This window comes from Microcebus murinus, chromosome 2, assembly GCF_040939455.1.
Source record: "Microcebus murinus isolate Inina chromosome 2, M.murinus_Inina_mat1.0, whole genome shotgun sequence".
NCBI lineage: Eukaryota > Metazoa > Chordata > Mammalia > Primates > Cheirogaleidae > Microcebus > Microcebus murinus.
In genome coordinates, this window is record NC_134105.1 from 109,259,175 (window position 1) to 109,284,169 (window position 24,995).

At 40.6% G+C, this 24,995-nt stretch overlaps 2 protein-coding genes and 1 non-coding gene across 5 annotated transcripts in view; 2 read left to right on the forward strand and 1 right to left on the reverse strand.

The window, feature by feature from the left end:
* The window catches only part of SDHC (succinate dehydrogenase complex subunit C), a 43,378-nt gene extending 40,197 nt beyond the window's left edge, over positions 1-3,181 (forward strand). For all 3 annotated transcript variants that reach the window (XM_076000322.1, XM_076000324.1, XM_076000323.1), the window contains one exon: positions 2,325-3,181. In XM_076000322.1, the coding sequence (XP_075856437.1) occupies positions 2,325-2,429 (105 nt within the window). In that variant the 3' untranslated portion in view covers positions 2,430-3,181. The remainder of the gene's footprint in view (positions 1-2,324) is intronic.
* Positions 3,182-3,803: 622 nt separating this feature from the next.
* Positions 3,804-3,910, forward strand: LOC142869727 (U6 spliceosomal RNA). Its single transcript, XR_012918300.1, has one exon. It is a non-coding gene; the product is annotated as a U6 spliceosomal RNA (small nuclear RNA).
* Positions 3,911-5,521: 1,611 nt separating this feature from the next.
* Positions 5,522-24,579, reverse strand: CFAP126 (cilia and flagella associated protein 126). The gene is made up of 6 exons (XM_012768590.3): positions 24,546-24,579; positions 8,921-9,089; positions 7,229-7,291; positions 6,959-7,039; positions 6,301-6,477; positions 5,522-5,940 (listed from the first exon to the last, which is right to left on the reverse strand). The coding sequence occupies exons 2-6, from the start codon at positions 8,945-8,947 to the stop codon at positions 5,695-5,697; spliced, it is 594 nt and encodes a 197-aa protein (XP_012624044.1). The 5' UTR covers positions 8,948-9,089; positions 24,546-24,579; the 3' UTR covers positions 5,522-5,694.
* Between the last annotated feature and the right edge of the window lie 416 nt (positions 24,580-24,995).

Sequence of the window (24,995 nt, forward strand, 5' to 3'; positions counted from 1 at the left end):
CCGTCTCTACTATAAATAGAAAGAAATTAATTGGCCAACTAATATATATAGAAAAAAAATTAGCTGGGCATGGTGGTGCATGCCTATAGTCCCAGCTATTCGGGAGCCTGAGGCAGTAGGATTGCCTGAGCCCAGGAGTTTGAGGTTACTGTGAGCTAGGCTGACACCACGGCACTCACTCTAGCCTGGGCAACAAAGCGAGACTGTGTCTCAAAAAAAAATTAAATGACTTTTTAGGCTGGGCATGGTGGCTCATGCCACTCTGTTGCCACTCTAGCCTGGGCAACAAAGTGAGACTCTGTCTCCAAAAAATAAATAAATAGATAAATAAAATGACTTTTTACTTCACTGAGGGGGAGGGATGGAGAGGGAGGGCATTTCCATTAATGATTTCTTATTCCACAGAACAAAGCTCTGTAAGGAAAATCATCTGATCAGCTTCCTGTTCACATCCTGGCTCAGGCGGGGACTTGCCCTATATATTTGCCTTTGTGTCAGTATTGGGGGAAAGGAGGGGAAGACATTTTATGAAATTCCAGAATTCAGTCAGGGCTCTTCTGTCCTGGTTTCTACCTATGATGGTAATCTTTTTGTTAAGAGAAGTAAGGAGGCTAAAGACTTTTTTTTTTTTTTTTTTAAGACAGAGTCTCACTTTGTTGCCCAGGCTAGAGTGAGTGCCGTGGCGTCAGCCTGGCTCACAGCAACCTCAATCTCCAGGGCTCAGCGATCCTACTGCCTCAGCCTCCCGAGTAGCTGGGACTACAGGCATGCGCCACCATGCCCGGCTAATTTTTTGTATATATTTTTAGTTGGTCAATTAATTTATTTCTATTTTTGGTAGAGACAGGGTCTCGCTCAGGCTGGTTTCGAACTCCTGACCTTGAGCAATCCGCCAGCCTCGGCCTCCCAAAGTGCTAGGATTACAGGCGTGAGCCACCACTCCCGGCTAAAGACTTTTATTATGCCCTTAAATCTGCTTTTATTTTTTCTTTCAGTAAGTACTTGCTCTGAGCGTCGGTCAGGATTTCATTTGTTTTCTGTGACAGTCATAGTTTTTGGCCTCTGAGCTTGATAGCTGACTTGCCAGAAGGTCTGATAGGGGAGTGGAGAATGGGATTGTTGTAAGAATAGGAAGTTATGGGGTCTATGGCATTCTAGAGAATATCTCCCCTACCACCATCACCCAGTAGGGCTCGGATGTTTTTGTAAAGTACTGCTTATATAAGCAAAACAACTCGGGTGGGGGCACCTTCTCATCTTGATTTTTTTCTGGGCTCTCTCCAACTTTTCTCTAAAGTGACTTCTAATTTAGTCAGTTTTACATTCAGATTGCAGGTATATGTGTATATGTGTGTGTTGAGGCAGCCATGTATATAAAAAGTGTGGAACCTGAAGAGTCTACTTTTGCCCTAAGGACTCTTCTAGCGATTTAGAGCATAACATGTAATATCTTTAGGGCACAAGAGAGTCTAGATTAGTGTTTTTTAAAATGCGAGTTTTGGTCCAAAGGGTAGGAAATCAATTTAATGGGTTGCTACCAAGAAAAAAGAAATTTAAATAGAATAGAAAATATGAAATGCAGTACACATTAGTAACGGTAAATACTGTTTTATTGTTTTATGAACTATCACTATATTATATAAACATACCCACTGGGTTTCAATTTAAAAGAGATTTCTTAGTGGGGTCACAGTCAAAACAAAATTGAAAAATAATGTTCTAGATCCCCCAAAGAATATTCTTTAAAATTCTAGTCCTATAATAGTCAGATATTCCTTCTAAAAAGAGATTCTGTGATTGATTATATCTAGGAAATCATTCGTGTTATATCCCCCTTTTGGACTTAATTGGACTATTAAGTCATATATGTATTAATAAATTGTTTGAAAAGCCCTGCAGTTAAGTATTTACCAAATTTATTTGACCACAGAACTTTTTCCCCCCATACATGCTTTTCAGTATTCTGAGGAACACACTGGGGAAACATTGATCTAGATGTGTTGTCATGAGGAAAAGTTTTATCTGTTCAGTCTGGAAGCTTTTGTATATTGTAGAGGGTCTGCAGCATTCTAGAAAATACTCCTTCTACCACCACAACCCAGTAGGACTTGATTTTCTGTCATTGGAATAAGTGAGTGGGAGGTACCATATTGTGGGTTTTGAGAAGGGTGAAGGCAGGGCATGAGGATAGAAGTCCTTTCTCTAGAATCATGCTGAGAGGAGGTGCCTATTCCAGTAGGGAGAATTTCTTCCTGAGAAAGGAACTGTTAGGGTGACCAGAGTCCTGATTACTGAAATTCTTTTTTCTTTTCCTTTTTCTACAGATGTGGGACCTAGGAAAAGGCCTGAAGATTGCCCAGCTATACCAATCTGGAGTGGTTGTCTTGGTTCTTACTGTGCTGTCCTCTGTAGGGCTGGCAGCCATGTGAAGAGCTGAAGTTCCCAGCATCATCTTCCTACAAATTATGACATTGACTTGTCTTCCTTTTTGTCACTCTTATCTCCATCCAGGGCAAAGTTTTCTTGATTTGTTTAGATACTTAAGTGCTTGCAGTTCCCCTTGGAGCTCAGTAGCAGCAGAGTACCTTACAGAGCCATCGTAGTGGAAAAGGATCCAGTTTTCCTTTTATTTCTAAAGATGGAATGGCTGCAAAAACTCCCTTTTCCTGCCCACAGCTTGCAGCCTACCCTGCGCCTAGGAGCGCTTATTCTCTTTCCATATTGGGCTTTGATTTGTGCTGAGGGTCAGCTTTTGGCTCTTTCTTCCTAAGACAGTGGAAACAATGATAGCACTGTGGCCTCTGCTCTGGGGACTGGGGGTGAAGCTTTGGGTGCCACTGCCTGTGGGTTGCTGGCTTAAAGGACAGTTCTGTTCTTTGGTCAGAGCCCAGGCTTTTAACACCTACACAGTATGACTGAAAGAAGAGAGGTTGGGGGTGGATGGGAATTAGCCTGTCCAAGGAGGGAGATAGAGAGGGTGAGTTAGTTCTTGGAACAGGTGCTTTGGGGAGAAAATTTGCAGCTTTTGATGTAACATGAAGATCCAGATAATTATCATTTAACATATTAAGGGTTATTTCTTTTCCTGCATTTTTGGAAAAACAGACCTCTTAATTTCATGTTTTCTAATCCAAGTTCATGTACCATCTTTTTCTGAAACTGAATTAAAATACTCATTTTATCTTTGACTCTCCTTGAAATCTAGAGAAACCCAGAGAATGGCTGCTGGGAAGGAGCCAATTTTCTCCCCGTTGCTTAGGTCTCAAGCATTTACACACACCCACATCCCAATCTGCTATCTGACCTTTCCCAGGAGGGACACAGTTTGTCCTACAACTGACCACTGGGAAACTTTTCAGGGAATCAAATACAAGTTAGAGATTTAAATATCTCAGAGAAGGAAGGAGAAAAATAAAGGAAGTTAAGCATATAGAGAGCTTTTCATTTATTACAGGCTCCAAAATTCCGTTAGGACTTACAAGTCTCATGGTACAGTTCAACAAATTGTGATCTAGTGAGGTGGATGCTAAGGAATGGTCACCTAAAGATATAGATTTGGGGAGAAAGGAGAATAGAGATTTAAAAAAGAAGGGATTGTTGAAAATCTGGCAAAAAAAGTTATAATTTAATGAATAAACTTACTGCTTTTAAAATCCAGATAGGCTAGGCTTTTGAGTTTCTAAATCCCTTGACAAGCTTGCTATTTTGAAGTCTTTGGGAACTCTGGGGTAAGGGATCTATCTTTTCTGTCACTTTGAGTTGTTGGCCAACTAGTTAAAGCAATGGGTTGAAGAGGAGTCATAGGGCTCGGTTCGGCAGCACATATACTAAAATTGGAACAATACAGAGAAGATTAGCATGGCCTCTGTGCAAGGATGAGACACAAATTCGTGAAGCGTTCCATAAAAAATAAATAAATAAATAAACAAACAAACAAATAAATAAATAAATAAATAAATAAGAAGAGGAGTCATAATGACTCTAGCTGGAGTCAGTTGGATAGGAAGACCTTCCTCCTTTTTTTTTTTTTTTTTGAGACAAGAGTCTTGCTTTGTTGCCCAGGCTAGAGTGAGTGCCATGGTGTCAGCCTAGCTCACAGCAACCTCAAATTCCTGGGCTCAAGCAATCCTGCTGCCTCAGCCTCCCGAGTAGCTGGGACTATAGGCGTGCGCCACCATGCCCAGCTAATTTTTTCTATATATATTAGTTGGCCAATTAATTTCTTTCTATTTATAATAGAGACGGGGTCTCGCTCTTGCTCAGGCTGGTTTCGAACTCCTGACCTGGAGCAATCCGCCTGCCTCAGCCTCCCAGAGTGCTAGCATTATAGGTGTGAGCCACCGCACCCAGCCTGGAAGACCTTACTTCTTAAGCTAAGAGAGTGGGGACTTGCTGCCTCAACAGTCTTCCTCCTAGCTCCCAGATAGTCTTTGGCCCTAAGTACTGATCACTTCTCCCTTTTTGCTATACTGGCCCTGGGAAGTCTTTGTACCCTTCTACAAGTTTACACCAGCTGTCCTCTTCTTTGTCCTTGGAGTGAGGGACAAGTGTTCATGAGAGAACACTTTGGCATGGAGACCAGGAAAGGTTTGGCCAAGGCATTAAATTTAACAGCCACTGCCAGAAAAATGCAAAATAAGGTCAAACGATAAATAAATGTTGGAGGCTGGAAAATGAATAAGGGACTTTTTGGTGTTATCTTACCATTCGGGTGATTGAAGAGGAGTGTGTGACAGAACATTGTGTTTGTTATTCTGCCCTAAATGCCCTACATTTGTGCTTAACATTTTTTTGTTTGTTTGTTTTTTGAGACAGTCTCACTGTCCCCCTGGGTAGAGTGCAATAATGTCATCATAGCTCACAGCAACCTCAAACTCCTGGGCTCAAGCCATCCTCCTGCCTCAGCCTCCTGGGTAGCTGGGACTATAGGCACATGCCACCACGCCCGGCTAATTTTTCTATTTTTTGTAGACATGGGGTCTTGCTCTTGCTCAGGGTGGTATCAAACCTCCTGACCTCAAGCAGTCCTCCCAGCTTGGCCTCCCAGGGTGCTAGGATTACAGGTGTGAGCCACTGCACCCAGCCCTCTATTTACCATCTTAATTTTTCTTCTCTAACTTCTAATCCCTTCCATATCTTCAGTTTTCAGACTGTATTTGTACTTTTGCCCAGATATAAAGTCATAGACAAGGATAGCATCTTTTGCTTTTTGACTCTGGCTTTCCTTTTCTTCCCCACCTTCTCCAAACACATGTTCTATTAAACAATTCTGCTTCTGATTTTGAAGTTGTTAGTTGTGTATGCTTAGGATGAAAAATGAGTGGGTAGAGGTGAGAGACTGGTTCTTTGAAGTGATTCAGATCAACTTTCTCTTTGTCATTTCTGGAGTGTAACTGACTCAGTTCTTGTAGAAATGTGTCCCACCCTGAACCACCGTCATGTTCTTTTCCCTACTCTATCCACACCCCCACCTTCCTTCTAAAAAGAGGCAGCCATAACAAGAAGAGAAAATCCAGATCAGTAAAAGATTCAACAAACAATATTTATTTTCCAAATTTGCTTTTACTCTCACCCCATGATTTCCCTGTTCCACAGTCCTGACTAGGATGTCTTGTTTACTTCATTCACTCAATCTCTAGACAGGTTTTCTCAGTGTGGCCCTTTGGTTCCTTCTGAAGTTCCAGGTTTGTTTTTCTAGACCTCAGCTAGATTAGGACCTGCCCACTGTTCTAATGGGCTTCCAGGTGGGCTCTTAGGATATTCGGCTGGGCTTTGGAGACCTGGAGTGTGACCTGCAGAGGGGTGTGAGCCTTGGAGTTCATCTGGGGAATTGAGGTTGGCCGCTGGGGAGCATGGAATTATAGTTGGACTTGGTGCTTGTTGTACAGTCTTTGTGATACACTTCTTCGTGAGTTTCTTCTGACTGTCTGGATCATAGGACTGTTGGTGGTACAGTGGAAAAGATAATCATTTTCTGGTCAGGCACAGCATTCTCAGTGCATTTTAGTATTCTAACTGCCTTTCTCCCCACACCATGGGCAACAAGTCAAGTTTCAAATAAAAAGAGTTAAATTTGATTCCCCTTAAACCCCCTTGAGATTAGATCATTTTCTACTGTGGTGGGTAAGATGTCCTTAGCTCATCCCTTCAGACCTCAGAAGGTGATTAGGGAGGGGATAGGATAAGAGGGAATTGGTTAGAGGTTCTCCCTGGTGGGATAGTAGAAGTATAAAAATAGGCATTTTTTGAGGTTGAAAAGAAATAGAATAGGGTTTGGGGTTAGATGGGAAGAATAGATACCTTGCCTGAGATTTCAGGACGCAGGCCATTGGAGGCCTTGAGTAAATCAGGATTTTTCTGTATCCATTTGGTGAGGGAGGCAGCACCAGCAGTTGTACGGGATGTCAGGGTCACCCGAGCAGGGGGTATCTTCAGAGGCATTTGCCAGGTGTCCATGAAGGAACCCCAAGGATTTGCCTAAAAGGAAAATGGATTCTTCAGCAGAGCTTCTCACTCTCAGTAACCTATTGGCAGGACTGCTATTCATCTAATTTCCACTCTTTACCTTTGGGAATTCATGTAATGAAACAAGACTAAAAGCATAATCTCCCCATTCTTCATTTTCCCCTTTCCTTATTTAAGCTACCCTAAAATTTTTCATCTCCTTCCTTCTGCCTACTTAAATTCTGCATCTGTAGGCTAAGTGTGGCAAAGAAGTACCCACTACACAAATATCACTGGAACGCATTTTTGAATATAAATCATCAGTTTAAGGACTTCTGGGTGCTATACACAACTCTGTGCTGTTGGATAAGCTGGCTGGAAGTTTGGGGCCTCTCACATTACAACATGAATTAGATTGAACTTTAATTTTCCAGATAGTGGCTGTGGGAGATTGCAAATCTCCTGGTTCTATGCCTCAGTTCTTTCCCTTTCTTGATAGGAATGGGTATCTCACCTTAGAACGAGGCACTGAAGGCAGTAGATGACCACGATCATTGGCGATAATCTGAGTGTAGCCTTCATGAGAAGAGATGCTCTGGGGTATAAGCAGGGGAGAGAAGTGTTGTGAATGAAAAAGAGGGAAGTATCCAAGGGGCTTGAATTAAAGATGTGATGAAAAGAGGATATGGGAGTTTAAAGAAGGCTAAACAGGAGTTGGGTTACAGAATTACAGAGAACAAGTCCACCAGAAACTAGACTTGCAGGTGCACTGAACATGGAATACCTCTTTTGTTGGCTTGGCAGGAGACCAGTTCCGCAGATACTTGGGTGAGAAAGCTTTTTCATACTGTGGAGAGAAAGTAAGAACCTCTGTAAGGCTTGAAGGCCCTAAGTCCAGGAAATGATGACTAGGCACTGTTCTTTAGATTTGAAGACCAAAGGCCTGAACAACCAACCAGGTAGTCTTTAACTCAGTTACACCCATAACAAGGGTGTAATCTGTGTGCTGTCTAGCATGGAGCTAATAGTAGCCACACGCAGCTATTGAGCACTTAAATTCTGACTAGTCCAATTTGAAATGCTTTGTAAATATATAGATTTTTTTAAATTTTTTTAAAAAATATTGAATCTTTTATTTATTAATTATTTAGGATTTTTATTATCTCTGTATTTGTTTTTTTCTTTTTTTTGGGCCATCTATTCTATGGTATTTTATTAAGTATATAGATTTTGAAGACTTTGCACAAAAGAATATAGAATGTCTGATTATAATTTTTAAAATACTGGTTAAATGTTAAAATAATATTTTTGATTTATTGGGTTAAATTTATATATATACTTTTTTTCTTTTTTGAGACAGAGTCTCTGTCTCTCAGTCTCTTGAGCTAAAGTGCAGTGGTGTCATCATAGCTCACAGCAACCTCACACTCCTGGGCTCAAGTGATCCTCCACCTTAGCCTCCTGAGTAGCCAGAACTACAGGCATGTGCCTAGCTAATTTTTCAATTTTTTTTTTGTAGAGATGGGGTCACACTTTTGCTCAGGCTGGTCCTGAATCCTGGCCTTCAGCAATCCTCCTGATTTGGCCTCTCAAAGTGCTTAGGATTACAGGGGTGAGTCATCACACCCAGCCTAAATTTATGTTATTTGTTGAGGTATATACATACATATTTACCCTTTTTAAGTGTACAGTTCAGTGGTAATAAGTACATTTATGTGTTTTTTGCTTCATCACCCTCTCCCCTCTCAAATTTATTAAAATTAATTATATTTCTTTTTAATTTTTTCATATAGTTACTAGACATTTTTTAATTACACTGTGGCTCACACTGTTTATTGGGTAGCACTGGTCTAGGCCAGAAGTTGGTAAACTGTGGCCCATGGGCCAAATCCATATTGCTGCCTGTTTTGGGATGGCTTGAGAGCTAAGAATGGTTTTTATGAACATTTACAGTTGATTTGATAAAAGGGGACATTAACTTTGTTCTTTTTTTATTTTTTAAATTTTTTTAATTCTTTTCTCCTCAAAAACAGATGTTCAGTGGGACATTAACTTTGAATCCAAGTTAAGCAAAATGTTTTCTCACCCCAAAAGAATTCCATTCTTTTCATTAGTATTACAAAAAATGTACTCAGTTATTATATTTTGAATTTGTCAAAAATTTTATGGAAAAATGTTTTCTCATCATGTAAGAACTTACATAATACCTTTGACTTTGCTACTTGGCAAATCCTAAAACATTTACTCTAGCCTTTTACAGAAAAAAATTGCTGACCTCTAGTTTACACCCTATAAATTTAACCCAGAGACGCCTTTTGCACGTCTCTGGGCCCTCTCTATTCTGAGGAGGTGAAATATTATCTCACCCACTCTCAGCTATCTTTTCAAAGATCAGAATCCTGTGACAGGGGTCAATCCAAAGATAGAATCTGGAAGGCAAATGTAAACACTAAAGAGATGGAGAAAGGGAACTTACCTGGTTAGCACTGTAGTTAGTGGCCATGATCTTGTGCTGTGTACACTTGTTGCCTGGCAACTGCAGAAGGCCAGCCTTCTGGGACTACCTTCCAATCAGCAGGGGCTGCCTTTCCTTTACAATTATTCACTTCCTTGGCTCACACTGCCCTCATCCTTTCTCTCTGAAACTTAGATTCATTATCATTTAGAAACGTGAGGGAGGGACTGAGTAAATTGGTGACAGCTGAATAACAGCCTCTTTTTCTTTCTAGTATAATTTATTCCTGCCAGGTTGTCTTTGGGGTTTTTAACCACTTTTAACAAACCATGTAACGTCAAGAGCTGTATTCTTTGGGCTGTGTGGTGTAGCATACCACTGATTGTAGAGCCAGATACTGGGGTTTGAGCCATTCAACATAGAAACACAGGAGCTATATGGCATTAAACAACTGGCTTCCCTTCACTAAATTTCTGTTCACTCATGTATTGTGGAAATAATAGAGCCTGCCTTTGCAGGGTAAGTGAGATGAAATGAATTAAATGTCTAGACAATATCATAGCATCTTTTTATAAGGCCCACTACTTCATTTCCTCAGACAAGATAACAAAGGGACAATTTTTTAAAAGTGACTAGTTTAAATCTGTCCCCAGAAGGAAAAACTTATCTTGCCCTTGGTCCTTAAATGATGCTGTTCCTCTCGATCACTTTCTGGAATTACAGAGCCTAAAAACACAGGAGCTTAGTGTTGTCTGGGATAAGATAGAATGAGGGGCTAGTGCGGGGAGATTGATCAGGGATGATGAGAGAGTCATAGAGTGGAAATCACCAGGTTTGGAGAGTTAAGTGGTGGTGTAGGACACAAGCCTAATATTTGTGGAACTAGGCAACCCCTTTGAGACTCATCTAAAATGGTATAGGCTGGGCTTGGAGGCTTATGCCTGTAATCTAGCACTCTGGGAGGCTGAGGAGGGAGGATTGCTTGAGCTCAAGTTCAGACCAGCCTGAGCAAGAAGATCAAGACCCCATCTCTACTAAAAGAAAAATAGCTGGGCATTGTGGCATGTGCCTGTAGCTCCAGCTACTCGGGAGGCAGAGGCTCACTTGAGCCCAGGAGTTTGAGGCTGCAGTTAGCTACGATGATGCCATTGCACTCTACGCAGGGTGACAGAGTGAGACTCTGTCTTAAAAAAAAAGAAAAAGAGGGCCAGGCGTGGTGGCTCATGCCTGTAATCCTAGCACTCTGGGAGGCCGAGGTGGGCGGATTGCTCGAGGTCAGGAGTTCGAAACCAGCCTGAGCAAGAGCAAGACCCCATCTCTACTATAAATAGAAAGAAATTAATTGGCCAACTAATATATATAGAAAAAGTTAGCCGGGTATGGTGGCGCATGCCTGTAGTCCCAGCTACTCGGGAGGCTGAGGCAGTAGGATTGCTTGAGCCCAGGAGTTTGAGGTTGCGCCCAGGAGTTTGAGGTTGCTGTGAGTTAGGCTGATGCCACGGCACTCGCTCTAGCCTGGGCAACAAAGTGAGACTCTGTCTCAAAAAAAAAAAAAATGAATTGAACCCCTGTCCTCCCCCTTCATACTGAAAAAATAATAATAATAAAATGGTATTATAGTACCCATCTACTAGGTTGTTGGGAGAATTAATAAGAAAGTGGAATGGGAAGTTCTTTGTGACTTTTAAAGTCTGTTTGTATATAAGATGTCAAGCTGAAAGGGAAAAGCAAAGAAATAAGTTGTCCAAAGAAATAGATAATTGAGACCAGGAGAGCATCCCTTCTCTTTTCCTTCTTCCTCCAAAGTCTTCCTCCCAACCAACACACCAAGTATGAGAATACTCCTAACGCTTCTAGAGATGGAGGTAAATACAGGTCTTGTTTTATAGGCTCTGGAGTTAACAGCTGGATAATATGAGATCTAGAAAGAGAACTTTCTAGATTAGCCCCTGTGTTTCTTATCACTCTCTAGAAAGATGGAAAAGAGGAGTTATTTAGACCAAGGACTATCTGTGCTCTAGGATACCCATTTTGGTCCTTAACCACAGTGATAGTTAGGCAATCATCATTTTCTCTTAGAATTTCTGTCTTCAGTGGTATATTTCCTCTCTGCTTTTCTGATAGGGAGGTAGTGATATGTGATGATTGATTGCACTTTTATCTTTTTAAAAATACCTCTAATTTATTTATTTGTATTTATTTTTATGAGACAAGAGTCTCACTCTGTTGCCCAGGCTAGAGTACCGTGGTGTCAGCCTAGCTCACAGCAACTTCCAACTACTGGGCTCAAGCAATCCTCTTGCCTCAGCCTCCCAAGTAGCTGGGACTACAGGTATGTGCCACCATGCCTGGCTAATTTTTTCTATATATATTAGTTGACCAATTAATTTCTTTCCATTTTTAGTAGAGACGGGGTCTCACTCTTGCTCAGGCTGGTTTCAAACTACTGACCTTGAGCGATCCGGCTGCCTCAGCCATCCAGAGTGCTAGGATTACAGGCGTGAGCCACCATGCCTGGCCTGCAGTCTTATTTTTAAAAACTAGTTTTTATGGCCAGGCGCAGTGGCTCACACCTGTAATCCTAGCACTCTGGGAGGCCAAGGCGGGCAGATCACTCAAGGTCAGGAGTTTGAAACCAGCCTGAGCAAGATTGAGACCCCATCTCTACTATAAATAGAAATTAATTGGCCAACTAATATATATAGAAAAAATTAGCTGGGCATGGTGGCGCTTGCCTGTAGTCCCAGCTACTTGGGAGGCTGAGGCAGCAAGATGCTTGAGCCCAGGAGTTTGAGGTTGCTATGAGCTAGGCTGATGCCATAGCACTCACTCTAGCCTGGGCAACAAAGCGAGACTCTATCTCAAAAAAACAAACAAAAAAAACCACTAGTTTTTATTTCATTGAAAAAGTACTGTACTTGTGCATGCAAGAAGGTCCGTATTTACAGAAGAATCTACATTTCAATGAAAAGCAAATCTCCATCTGACTTCAACTCCTCATCTTGCTCTTCAGAGGCAATTGCTGTTACTATTTTTTGTTTCCTTCCAGAAATACTCTAGGGATTCAGACATTAATAAGAGCAAACTGTTCACATTGCTTTGTGATTTGCTTTTTTGAATATCTTGGGGGTTATTTTTTCATGATAGTATAGTATTCCATTTTGAGAGGCACTGTAGCTTTATTTATTCAAGCCCATATGGATGACCATTCAGGTTATTTACAGTCTTCTGCTGTTATGGACATTGCTGCAATGAAAATCCATATGTACATATATATCTTTATTAACATACATATGTATGTATTTTTTATCTGGAGGCTATATTTTTCTCTTTTTTTTTGAGACAGAGTCTCACCCTGTTGCCCAGGCTAGAGTGCCATGGTGTCAGCCTAGCTCACGGCAACCTCAAACTCCTGGGCTCAAACAATCCTCCTGCCTCAGCCTCCCAAGTAGCTGGGATTACAGGCATGCGCCACCATGCCTGGCTAATTTATATATATATATACACACACATATATATGTATACATATATGTATGTATGTGTATATATATATATATATTTAGTTGTCCAGCTAATTTGTTTCTATTTTTTTAGTAGAGATGGGGTCTTGCTCTTGCTCTTGGTCAGAGCTGGTCTTGAACTCCTGAGCTCAAACAATCTTTCCACCTCAGCCTCCCAGAGTGCTAGGATTATAGGTATGAGCCACCACGCCTGGCCTGCAGGCTATATTTCTAAAGGTGCATTGCAAAGGGGTTGAGCATTTAAAATGTTAGTAAATAATGCCTCATTATCATTCAAAGGCATTGTACCTGTTTGTATTTCTACCAACAATGTTTAAGTGCCTAGTTCTCTGCTTGGTTTCCAACAGTTTTTTTTTTTTTTTTTTTGAGACAGAGTCTGGCTCTGTCACCCAGGCTAGAGTGCCGTGGCGTCAGCCTAGCTCACAGCAACCTCAAACTCCTGGGCTCAAGCAATCTGCCTTCCTCAGCCTCCGGAGTAGCTGGGACTACAGGCACATGCCACCACCCCTGGCTAATTTTTTCTATTTTTAGTCTCCCAGCTAATTCTTTATTTTTTTTTAGTAAGAGACAGGGTCTTGCTCTTGCGGAGTCTGGTCTCGTACTCCTGACCTCAAGTGATCCTCCCGCCTCGGCCTCCCAGAATGCTAGGATTACAGGCATGAGCTACCTCAACCTGCCCAACACTGTTTATCAATGTTTTTCTTATTTTTGTCAGTTTGAACTAATTTTAATCAAACTAATCAAAGTAATTAATTGAACTAATGGAATTCATGTTAATTAAGTAGTTACTCTAAATATGCTAGGCATGGTTCTAATTGCTTTTTATTACATTTTCTCATTTAGTTCTCACAAGAACCCAGCCAAGGAAACTGGGGCATACACATTAAGGAGAAGAGCCGGGATATAATACCAAGTGTTCTGACTCTAGAGCCCGCAATTTTAACTGTTATACCATATTGCCTCTTAAGCTATAGATTAAAGATGATATATCACTGTTTTAAATTTGCATTTCTTTAATTAGGGTGTTTTCATATGTGTATAAGCCTTTTTTTAAATTACTTTTACTATGTTTCCTGAAAATGACCTTTCATATCTTTTGCCATTTGGTGTTGATCATTTTTATTAATCTGCTTGGACTCTTTGTATATTAAGGAAATTAGTCCTTTGTCAAATGTGTCACAAACATTTTCCCTAGCTTGTCACTTGATTTTGTTTTGTTTGTGGCTTTTTTTTTTTTTTGCTATGGACATGTTTTTAATATTTATGTAGTCAAATTTATTGCTCTTTCTATGCTTCTGAATCTTATGCTTTGGCTTTTGTAAGTTCCAATATTTAAAAAATAATTCAGGCCAGGTGCGGTGGCTCACAACTGTAATACCAGCACTTTAGGAGTCTGGGGTGGGAGGGTCACTTGAAGCTGAGAGTCCCAGACTAGCCTGGGCAACATAGTGAGACCCTATCTCTACAAAAAATAAGAAAAATTAGCCTGGCCTGGTGGTGCACATCCGTAGTCTCAGCTACTTGGGAAGCTGGGACAGGATTTCCTGAGCCCCGGAGTCTGAGGTTGCAGTGATTTATGATGACACCACTGTATTCTAGCCCAGAGCAAGACTCTATCTCCAAGGCTGGGCATGGTGGCTCACGGCAGTAATGCCAGCACTCTCATAGTCAGAGGCAGGAGGATTGCTTGAGCTCAGGAGTTCAGGACCAGCCTGAGCCCTGACCAAGAGTGAGACCCCTGTCTCTATTAAAAATAGAAAAAAATTAGCCCAGTGTGGTGGCAGGCACCTGTAGTCCTAGCTACTCAGGAGGCTGAGGCAGGAGGGTCGCTTGAACCCAGGAGTTTGAGATTGCTTTGAGCTAGGTCAGCTATGCCAGCCATGACACTCTAGCCTGGGCGACAGAGCGAGACTCTGTCTGTAAAACAAAACAAAAAAGAGCCTGCCTGTCTCCAAAAAAAAAAAAAAAAAAAGATTGCCCAACTTGGGTAACATATTAATAGCAAGACCCCGTCTCTAACAAACAAAATGATTACCTTTAGGGAGAGAGACATAAGGTGGAAGGCACAGGGGTAGAAGTGGGGGTAGAAGTCCTTTGAGTTCTTTGGGTATACCTTGTTTTGCAGAATTGATTTTGAAACAATGTAAGTATACACAATTATAAAACAAAATTGTTTTTTAAAAAGCAATTCTTAAAAACAAAGGAATTGTCTTTATTTTTACAACAAAAAGTTTTCATTATTTATTTATTTATTTATTTATTTTTTTTTTTTTGAGACAGAGTCTCACTTTGTTGCCCAGGCTAGAGTGAGTGCCGTGGCGTCAGCCTAGCTCACAGCAACCTCAAACTCCTGGGCTCGAGTGATCCTTCTGCCTCAGCCTCCCGGGTAGCTGGGACTACAGGCATGCGCCACCATGCCCGGCTAATTTTTTTATATATATATCAGTTGGCCAATTAATTTCTTTCTATTTATAGTAGAGACGGGGTCTCGCTCTTGCTCAGGCTGGTTTTGAACTCCTGACCTTGAGCAATCCGCCCGCCTCGGCCTCCCAAGAGCTAGGATTACAGGCGTGAGCCACAGCGCCCGGCCTCATTATTTATTTTTTATTTTTTTCTTTATTATTTTTAACCAGTCAAATTTAGTAGTGGGAGGTTGAATAACAAAAAGTTTTTAAAATAAGAGATAGCTGGCTGCAATACAAAAGCTATGTAAACCAATTAATGCCTCTAGTTCCTCAACCTGACAAATGGCACATCCTGTTTTCTTTCTTGAGGTTAAGGCCCCCTCTAGTGGGAACTAGTTGTAAAACACCGTTTTAAAATAAATCCTTTGCCTATTATCTCCTGCAGCTATATTCCCTAAATTACATAGGTGTTAGAGTCAAGAAAAGGAGGATGTGGGAAGATTCTGAACAATGAAATAGCAAAGAGTCAGGGACGGCATTAAATTTTATAAGGAAGAGGGCTGGACGTGGTTGCTTGCCATTGTAATCCCAGCTACTCAGGAGGCTGAGGCAAGAGGATCGCTTGAGACCAGCCTGGGCTACATAGAGACCATCTCTAAAAAATAAAAAAGGAAGTAGGGGGATGAGAAACTCTAAGAGCCAAGATTTAGGTTATTCTATTTAGAATGGGGAAGGGACTTCAGCTTCCATTTGGTTAAAAATTTCCCACTATCTATCTCTGCCAAGAAAGAGGTGATTAACATGCCATTAATAATATTGCTTCATACTCTCCGTACAGGGCATTGCCATAGGAAAAACCTTGGCGAGGAAGGGTGATGAGCAGGGCACAAAGCGTGATTGTCCAGAGCCAGGTGCAGTGTAATGGGGGTGAACTCCAGGGGTACCTCCCATCCTTCAGGACTATCCCACAGCCTCACTAACCACTGAGATCAGATGTACGACAGCTTTGCCTTCCCAGAGACTGATCAGAGGAAAGTACTAGCACAGCCTTTACCATTCCTGGCAGGGAGAGGCAGAGAACGTAGCCCCTTGGGGTATGATGGGAGGGTTCTTGTGTGCTGAGCTACCATAGGCCTCATCTGACCTGACCTGGCATAGTGGATACTACTCAGTGAAGAACTGCCTTAACAGGGAAGCCTTGGCTGGGCGCGGTGGCTCACGCCTGTAATCCTAGCACTCTGGGAGGCCGAGGCAGGCGGATTGCTCGAGGTCAGGAGTTTGAAACCAGCCTGAGCAAAAGCGAGACCCTGTCTCTACTATAAATAGAAAGAAATTAATTGGCCAACTAATATATATATATAGAAAAAGTTAGCCGGGCATGGTGGCGCGTGCTAACCGCCACCAGTAGTGTAGTCCCAGCTACTTGGGAGGCTGAGGCAGGAGGATTGCTTGAGCCCAGGAGTTTGAGGTTGCTGTGAGCTAGGCTGACGCCACAGCACTCACTCTAGCCTGGGCAACAAAGTGAGACTCTGTGTCAAAAAACAAAACAAAACAGGGAAGCCTTTAGAGCAGAACTTTTCCTAACATCTCCCAATTTCTGGAAGTATATGCCATTCTTGTTTATTTTCCATTGGCACTGCGGTCTTGCCTTCAGTAGAGCATGTCCCACCTCAGCATGTATCTCCCACCCTCTTTACAATTTTCAGTAGGAATACAAGAAGAAATATACACTAAAAATGGCCCAGTTTCCTAATCCTAAATTTTTAATTTTTTATTTGACAGAGTCTCGCTCTGTTGCCTGGGCTACAGTGCCGTGATGTCAGCCTAGCTCACAGCAACCACAAACTCCTGGGCTCAAGCGACCCTCCTGCCTCAGCCTCCCCTCCCCTAGTAGCTGGGACTATAGGCATGCGCCACCATGCCCAGCTAATTTTTTTCTATATATTTTTAGTTGTCCCGCTAATTATATGTTTAGTGGAGACAGGGGTCTCAATCTTGCTCAGGCTGATTTCGAACTCCTGACCTTGAGTGATCCTCCCACCTCAGCCTCCCAGAGTGCTAGGATTACAAGTGTGAGCCATCATGCCCGGCCCCTGAATTCATTTTCTGATCCTATAAAATCTAATTCCTTAATTGGACACTAGTCCTGCTCTTTTATATATCTAGTTTGAGAATGCTGTCCAGGAAAGGACTCGTTTAAATAATTATTTCCACCAATTCCCACACTTTTCCTTGTCTTGCCTTTACTTTCTCCTTTTAAGAGGTGAATTTCCAGACACATTAAAATTCTGGAGGGAAAAAATTGGGCTAATTAGGTATGGTGACCCTTCCTGGATGCAAAATGTAAGATCTTTCTTTGGAGTCCATCAACAGAGAAGATAGGCCAGGAAGAAAGGCACTCTTTCCCCAAACATGTTGGTTGCTAAAGGCCAGCCCTCAGACCGGAATTCCCAATGTAACAGAAAGTAATGTGAACCTCATTCAGTGAAATATTATTCAGCCTTAAAAGGGAAGGAAATTCTGACACATTCTGCAACATGGGTGAAATTTGAGGACATTGTGTTCAGTGAAATAAACCAGTCACAAAAGGACAAATAGTGAATGATTCCACTTAAATGAGGTGCTTTGAGTAGTCTAAATCATAGTGACAGGAAGTAGGATGGTGGTTGCCAGGGGCTGGGGAGAGGGGTGATGAGGAGTGTTTAATGGGTACAGAGTTTCAGTTTTGCAAGATGAAGAGTGCCAGAGATGGGTGATGGTGATGGTTGCAAAACAATATGAACGTATTTAATTCCACTGAACAGTACACTAAAAAATGGTTAAGATGATAAACTTTAAGTGTTACCACAATTTTAAAAATTAGGAAAAAGAGTAATGTGAACTTTACTGAAGACTGCCGAAGAGTAATGAAATGAGGTACCAGTGACTGATGCTAGGATGAGATCTCATGTCTTATTTCCTTAAGTGCCAGGAACACTTCTCTCCAAGTTTCTGTGTCCCTCAATCATCAGCCATATCTCTTCCTCAAACAACTACATTTTAGCCTCTCCTTTTTCTTTTGTTAGAAATCTTGCGCAGAGTCAGTAATTTCCTAAAAAAATCTAGGTCAGAGTTATCACTCTTATCATTTGGAAGCTATTAAAATATAGCCAAAGTATTTTAACTTATTTTTACAACAACCCAATGTAAAATGAGACTAATGATAGTACATTTTACATATGAGGAAACTGAAGCATAGGGAGGTTATTAAAATAATTTCTCTAAGAGCACACAGCTAATAAGTTGCAGACCCAGATTTCAAACCTAGGTTGTCTGGCAAACCCCCACACTTGCCTGTTCTAGAAACCCAGACCCTCCCTAGCCTTCATTTAATTTGATTGGGTAAACAAAATTCTTTTCTGTGGGAATTCTCAGATGTTTAATTTCTTTTTTTGTTTGTTTACTTTTTCCCCCTCTTCCAATTTTCAGTTGAAAGATGTTTAATTTCTTTTTTTTTTTTTTTTTTTTTTTTTTTGAGACAGAGTCTCGCTTTGTTGCCCAGGCTAGAGTGAGTGCCATGGCGTCAGCCTAGCTCACAGCAACCTCAAACTCCTGGGCTCCAGCAATCCTGCTGCTTCAGCCTCCCGAGTAGCTGGGACTACAGGCATGTGCCACCATGCCCGGCTAATTTTATATATATATATATCAGTTGGCCAATTAATTTCTTTCTATTTATAGTAGAGACGGGGTCTCGCTCTTGCTCAGGCTGGTTTCGAACTCCTGACCTTGAGCAATCCGCCCGCCTCGGCCTCCCAAGAGCTAGGATTACAGGCGTGAGCCACCGCGCCCGGCCAGAAAGATGTTTAATTTCTTAATGTGCATTGAGACTCTGAGAGTGGGAGAGGAATATAATATATAGTGTTTCCTCTATTTAGCCACTGGATTTATTTTTCATGGAGCATCTTAAGGAAATTTCTCAGCCCAAATGTTGCAAAATTTTAATATACAATGTTACTTTTGTCTACCTTTTTCAACTACTTTTTTTTTTTTTTTGGAATAACTAGGCAGTTACATCAACTACTTTAATTAAGAGAATATTTGAATTATTTTCTCTCATTTAGAAAATTGTAAACATTGAGATATGGAGAAACTTAATGATTTGTCCAAGGCCATAATTGGTTAATATCGGAGCCAGAATTAGAATCTAGGTTTTCTGGACACAATTTCATGGGTCTTTTTTTAAAGTTTTTTTTTTTAATTGCAGAAGGAATACATTCTCATTTTAGCAAATCAAACAATACAGAGATGTACAGAGAAATACATACCACTCCAATCTCACTTCAATAGTTTAGGGCAAAAAATTATTCTAGTTATAAGAGATTTGGTGCATAAAATCCAAAATAAGAGTGGCTTAAAAATATAGAGTGGTTAATTTTTCTTCTGTGTAAATGACCAGAGATATGTAGTCTAGGTTGTTGGGGTAGCTCTGCTGCTTGAAGGCTTATGGGACTTAGGCTCCTTCCAGATAACTCTTCCTCCATCCCTGGTCCTCAGAATCCAGGATGGCAGTGGTTACAAAGGGCACACAGCAGCTGTCTTTTAACGAATGAAACTGAAGCTGCCACACAAAGATATTTCCACTTACATGGCCATATCTAGCTGCAAGGTAGGTTTGGAAAGAGAGTTTTTATTCTGAGAGGACAGGTGCCCAACTAAAAATTCTATTACTGCAGAAGTAGGGAGGGAAATTGTGTCAGGAAACTATCTCTGCCACTAAATAATCTTGAATGCTTGTTATGTATTTTTTCAGATTGTTTTCTTGTACTTTACACAACTTGCCTTTTTAATTTAATGTAGCATTGAAGTGTCAGAGTCCTCAGTTGCAAGCAATACAAACCAACTCTGGCTAATTAAGTAGAAAATTAACTTATTAAAAGACATTGGATAGTCCATACAATTTTTTGGATGGCTTAAGAATTAGACTAGGATTTTAAATCATTCCTGACCATCCTGCAGAACTAGTACCGTGTTTCCGTGAAAATAAGACCTACCCATAAAATAAGCCCAAAGCATTCTAAGCATTTGCGAAATATAAGCCCTACCCTGAAAATAAGACCTAGCGATGGGCGTGGCTGCGCAGCGTATCTGCACAACCCATGCATTTCCTCGCGGAGCGGGAAAGAAGAGGAGCAGCCCTTCTCATCTGCCCCATGAGAGCTCTATTGCTCGACATGAGAGATTGGGGCCAATGGTTCTAAAGGAAATAGAGTTGCAAGAAATTCAGGATGGAATTCAGGGTTTGGAGAGTTATGATGATGTTCTAGAAGAAGACAACTTAACTATATTTGAATAAATGTAGATTGTTGTACCGGTCTTAAAAAAATAACACATCCCCTAAAAATAAGCTCTAGGGTGTCTTCTTGAGGAAAAATAAATACAAGACCCTGTCTTATTTTCGAGGAAACAAGGTACCTTGAACTGCCATTGCCACTGGGCACAGCCAGTGGGACTTGCATGTCCCACTGACTCACTGGCAATGTCAGGGTAGCTTTCTGAGAATACGACTTGTGCAAACAGGACCCTGCACTTAGAAGGGTTTCATGCTCTGCTGTTGCCATCTTGACCTTCTCAATTCTCAATAATTTTGGAACAATGGACCCTGCATTTTATTTTTCCCCCCCACACAATGGGTAATAAAATGGACCCTGCATTTTCATTTTGCACTGGGCCCCACAAATTATGTAGCTGGTCCTGGGTTCTAGTCATTGGGTGCTGCTATTAGGGTCACTGTTAGTACTCCCTCTAGGAACTGGATGAAGCTGCCCTACTGCCATACCCTCACCAGAATGAATTCAGTGCCTTTGCTGCTTCCTCCCCTCATCTGTCAACAATTCAAGATGTGGGACTGGTGCATCTACTCTGCAGAGTTTCCAGCTACAATGGAAGCTAGAAAAATGAGTATCTGTTGTTTTATGGTAGGAGGAAAGCTGTATCTTATAAGGCGGAGGGAGAACTCCCAAACATAGAAAGTAGGTTCAGAGACTCAATAGCCTAAAGGAATCAGAAATGCTCAATAAAATAGAACCACATGAGTTTATATATATTTATCTCCTTTTAAACAGCTGCCTAATATTCCAAATAGAGATATACTATAATTTATGGACATTCAAGATATTTCCAATTTTTGCCACCATAGTGTTGTAATAAACATTTTGGTATCTTTGGCCTTATATACTAATAGTTTTATTTCAGTAGGCTATATTCTTATAAGTGCAGTTGTTGGGAAAAACTGAATGTGTATTTCTATCTTTAATAATATGTTGCCAGATTACTTTTAAATTTTCATGGTAATTTATATTCTGACCAGAAAAATACAAAAGCACCTCTTTCTTCGATCCTTTCAGTCCCTGAATATTATCACTCTTTTTCTTTTTATCAATCTGATGGCTGAAAAATGATATATCATTATTCTTTTAATTTCTAATTTCTTGACTATTGGCACCTTTTCATATGTTTATTGGCTACATGGAATTCCTATTTTTATGAATTGCCTGTTCATGTCTTTTGCTCATTTTCTATTGGTTTGTTTCTTTTTCTTATCAGTCTCAAAGGTACTCTTTGTATATTAGAGATACTCTTTATCAGTCATGTGTTAGAATCATTTCTGTGAGCATTTTTCTAGTTTTTAAATGTTATTTATGGTATTTTGCCTTAGTTTTTTTTTTTCTAAAAGGTAGTTAAATATGTCTTTTCCTTTATAGCTCTTCCATTTTGTTTTGTTATTTTTGCTTAAGAAGGTCTCATTTTACATTTCTGTGTTGGTTGGTTATAATAAGCACACAATTATTTGGTAACAAAAATATTTTTTTAAAATAAGACATTTATTCCTGATTTGTATAAGCATGGAAAAGAAAAAAAAAAAAAAATAAAAAAAATAAAATAAGACATTTAAAAAATTCTGAAAGAGTAGCCCAAAGACCCTTATTTTTAGGTCCATAACTAACTAGTTATGGCCTTGGAGAAGTCATCAAGTATTTCATTGTCTTAATTTACAAATGGAGGATAATAACACCTACCTTGCCTACTTCACATAGTTGTTATAAGGATAAAATCAGATTTTAAAGAAGTAAAAATTTTGAAAAGTATAAATATGGGTTATAAAAAAATAAGGTATTATTGTAATATGCTTTCTTTACTTGAAGGGTGATATGATCATTAATCACTAGATTAAGAAGTCATGGCTGGGCATGGTGGCTCACGCCTGTAATCCTAGCACTCTGGGAGGCCGAGGTGGGAGGAATGCTTGAGCTCCGCAGTTCAAGATCAGCCTGAGCAAGAATGAGACCCCATCTCTATTAAAAATAGAAAGAAATTAGCCAAGCAACTAAAAAATAGAAAAAATTAGCCAGGCATGGTGGCACATGCCTGTAGTTCCAGGTACAGTCCCAGCTACCCGGGAGGCTGAGGCAGGAGGATCGCCTGAGCCCAGGAGTTGGAGGTTGCTGTGAGCTAGGCTGACGCCACGGCACTCCAGCTCAGGCAAGAGAGCAAGACTCTGTCTCAAAAAAAAATAAAAAAAGAAGTCATGTTTTCCATTTACAGTCTACAAAAGAAAAAAAGAGAAAAAAAAGGAAAAAAAAAAGTCATGTTCTATTTTATGCCACCTACTAACCAGTATTTCTTTGAGCAACTTATTTAGCTTCTATGAGGTTGTTTACTCACCCTTAGAATGAAAGAGTTAGTCTCTAAGTTCCCTTCCAGCTTTATGGGACTACAAATATTATAATGAAATTACTAACAAGAAAGTTATGTAAATTTTTTGGTCTTTAAGGTATATTATTAGGATTACATGTTTCAATGTATATCTTAAAGATACATAAATGGAGAATGGTTTGGAAGATGACAACTGTGGGTGCATAGAGACTTATTAGGAGTCTTCTGCAGTAGTTTAGGTAAGGGATAATGGTAGATCGAACCAGGGTGGGAGCAAAGGAAATGGAGAGCTAAATGAGTTAGGTTTAAAGGTCTCAACTAATCATTTGTCTCACCTTGGGGGTGTTTGTTAAGTCACATTGGAATACACATATGATGGACAGATGCAGGTACAAAAGCATTAGTAACAACACCAAAATCAATCTTCCTATTTCTCATCCTGATCCAAATTTGTTCTTCAATTTTATTATTTTAAAAAAATTGGTTTTTTGAGACAGAATCTTACTCTGTTGACTGTGCTAAAGTGCCATGGCATCAGCCTAGCTCACAGCAACCTCAAACTCCTGGGCTCAAGCAATCTTTCTGCCTCAGCCTCCCAAGTAGCTGGGATTACAGGCATGCACCACTATGACTGGCTAATATTTTTTCTATGTATTTTTAGTTGGCCAATTAATTTCTTTCTATTTTTAGTAGAGACAGAGTCTCGCTCTTGCTCAGGCTGGTTTCGAACTCCTGAGCTTGAGCGATCCTCCTGCCTTGACCTCCCAGAGTGCTAGGATTACAGGTGTGAGCCACTGTGCCCAGCCTTCAATTTTATTTCTTACAATAAAACTAAGATTTCTCTAGTTCAGACCAGTATTTTGACATATGCTCACAATTTATTCATTACACTCAGATATGCAGGGGAAAAAGCAGCAAATTTTATAACTGATGTGACCTTGTTCTTAAGCCTTTATTCTACTAAATAGAAATGGGGAAGTTTTTAATGTACAATTAAAGATATCTCAGTTTCTTCTTATTTAAGTAATAGTGGTGATTGTGTTTCTAAAGATGACCATGACAATATTTCCCATCCCATAATCCCTTTTGCATTGTGACCTGGACAACTGCCCTTCTAGAGGTAGAGTCTATTTCCCCTCCCTTTGAATCTGGGTTGGTCTTATGTCCTGTTTAGACTAATAGAATGGGGTAGAAGTGCTGATATGTAACTTCCAGGTTGGAGTTGTTTTTTTTTTTTTTTTTTTTGAGACAGAGTCTCGCTTTGTTGCCTAGGCTAGAGTGAGTGCCGTGGCATCAGCCTAGCTCACAGCAACCTCAAACTCCTGGGCTCAAGCAATCCTTCTGCCTCAGCCTCCCAAGTGGCTGGGACTACAGGCATGCGCCACCATGCCCGGCTAATTTTTCCTATATATATTAGTTGGCCAATTAATTTCTTTCTATTTATAGTAGAGACGGGGTCTCGCTCTTGCTCAGGCTGGTTTCGAACTCCTGACCTCGAGCAATCCGCCCACCTCGGCCTCCCTGAGAGCTAGGATTACAGGCGTGAGCCACCGTGCCCGGCCTCAGGTTGGAGTTTTAACAGGTTTGTAGCTTCTGCCTTTATCAGTTGGAACACTCACTCCTGGAAGTCAGTTACCATGTAAGAAGTCCAGTTACTTTGCCACATATAAAGGTCATGTGGAGAGAGACCTAAAGCTATCTTGACTGTTCCAGCTCCAGCCAAATGCCCATCATAATAGCCCAGCTAAGCCCCAGCCAACCAGCAGAACCATGAGAAATAAATTGCTATTTTAAGCCATTAAATTTAGAAATTGTTATACAGAAATAAGTAAATAACACTTAGCGTTTCCGGATTAACTTAGTCCCTCCAGGTAAATGCTTTGTCTTTCATGGTTCTTCTTCCCCACTGTGTGGAAGGTTGTATTTTTCAAGAGAGTTATAACAAGATATTCCACACCACATGCTCTTCTTTTTTTTCTTTTTCTTTCTCTTTTTTTATCATCCCACCTCTATCTGTTAGGCACATACTCTTCTTAAATGTGCTACTCCTGTGTTGATGATACTCCTCCCATTGAGAGGTGGAGTTTGTATTCTCTCCTCCTGAATTTGGGTGGGCCTCTGACTACAGGGGAAGTGATGCAAGGTCGAAAAGTGATGATTCATCTTTGCTCAATTCTCTTAAGATGCAGTTAGAATCCAGCCCCCATGGGAATGAGGAAGCAGAGAGGCCTCCTGGAGAAACCACATGTAGGGCTGCCTGCTGACAATCCCAGCCAAGATCCTAGCCAACAGCCAAGCATAACCTCAGATATGTGTTAAAGTAAATTAAAATGAAAACCAGGCCTAAAGAATCCCTGAGTAGACAAAATTAGTTAGACCTCATAAGTGACCTCAATCTTGCTCAATTTGCAAACATAAGCAAAACTTATCTTGAGCTATTTCTTGTAAATGCCTATATTAAAGAAAAACAGAACTTAA

Excerpts from the sequence above, each read along its gene's own strand:
- CFAP126 (XM_012768590.3), bottom strand. The coding sequence starts at position 8,947 with ATGGCCACTAACTACAGTGCTAACCAG. Across the intron at positions 7,040-7,228 it reads CTGCCAAGCCAACAAAAGAG|AGCATCTCTTCTCATGAAGG; the intron begins GTATTCCATGTT and ends CTTATACCCCAG. Across the intron at positions 6,478-6,958 it reads CTTCAGTGCCTCGTTCTAAG|GCAAATCCTTGGGGTTCCTT; the intron begins GTGAGATACCCA and ends TTTTCCTTTTAG.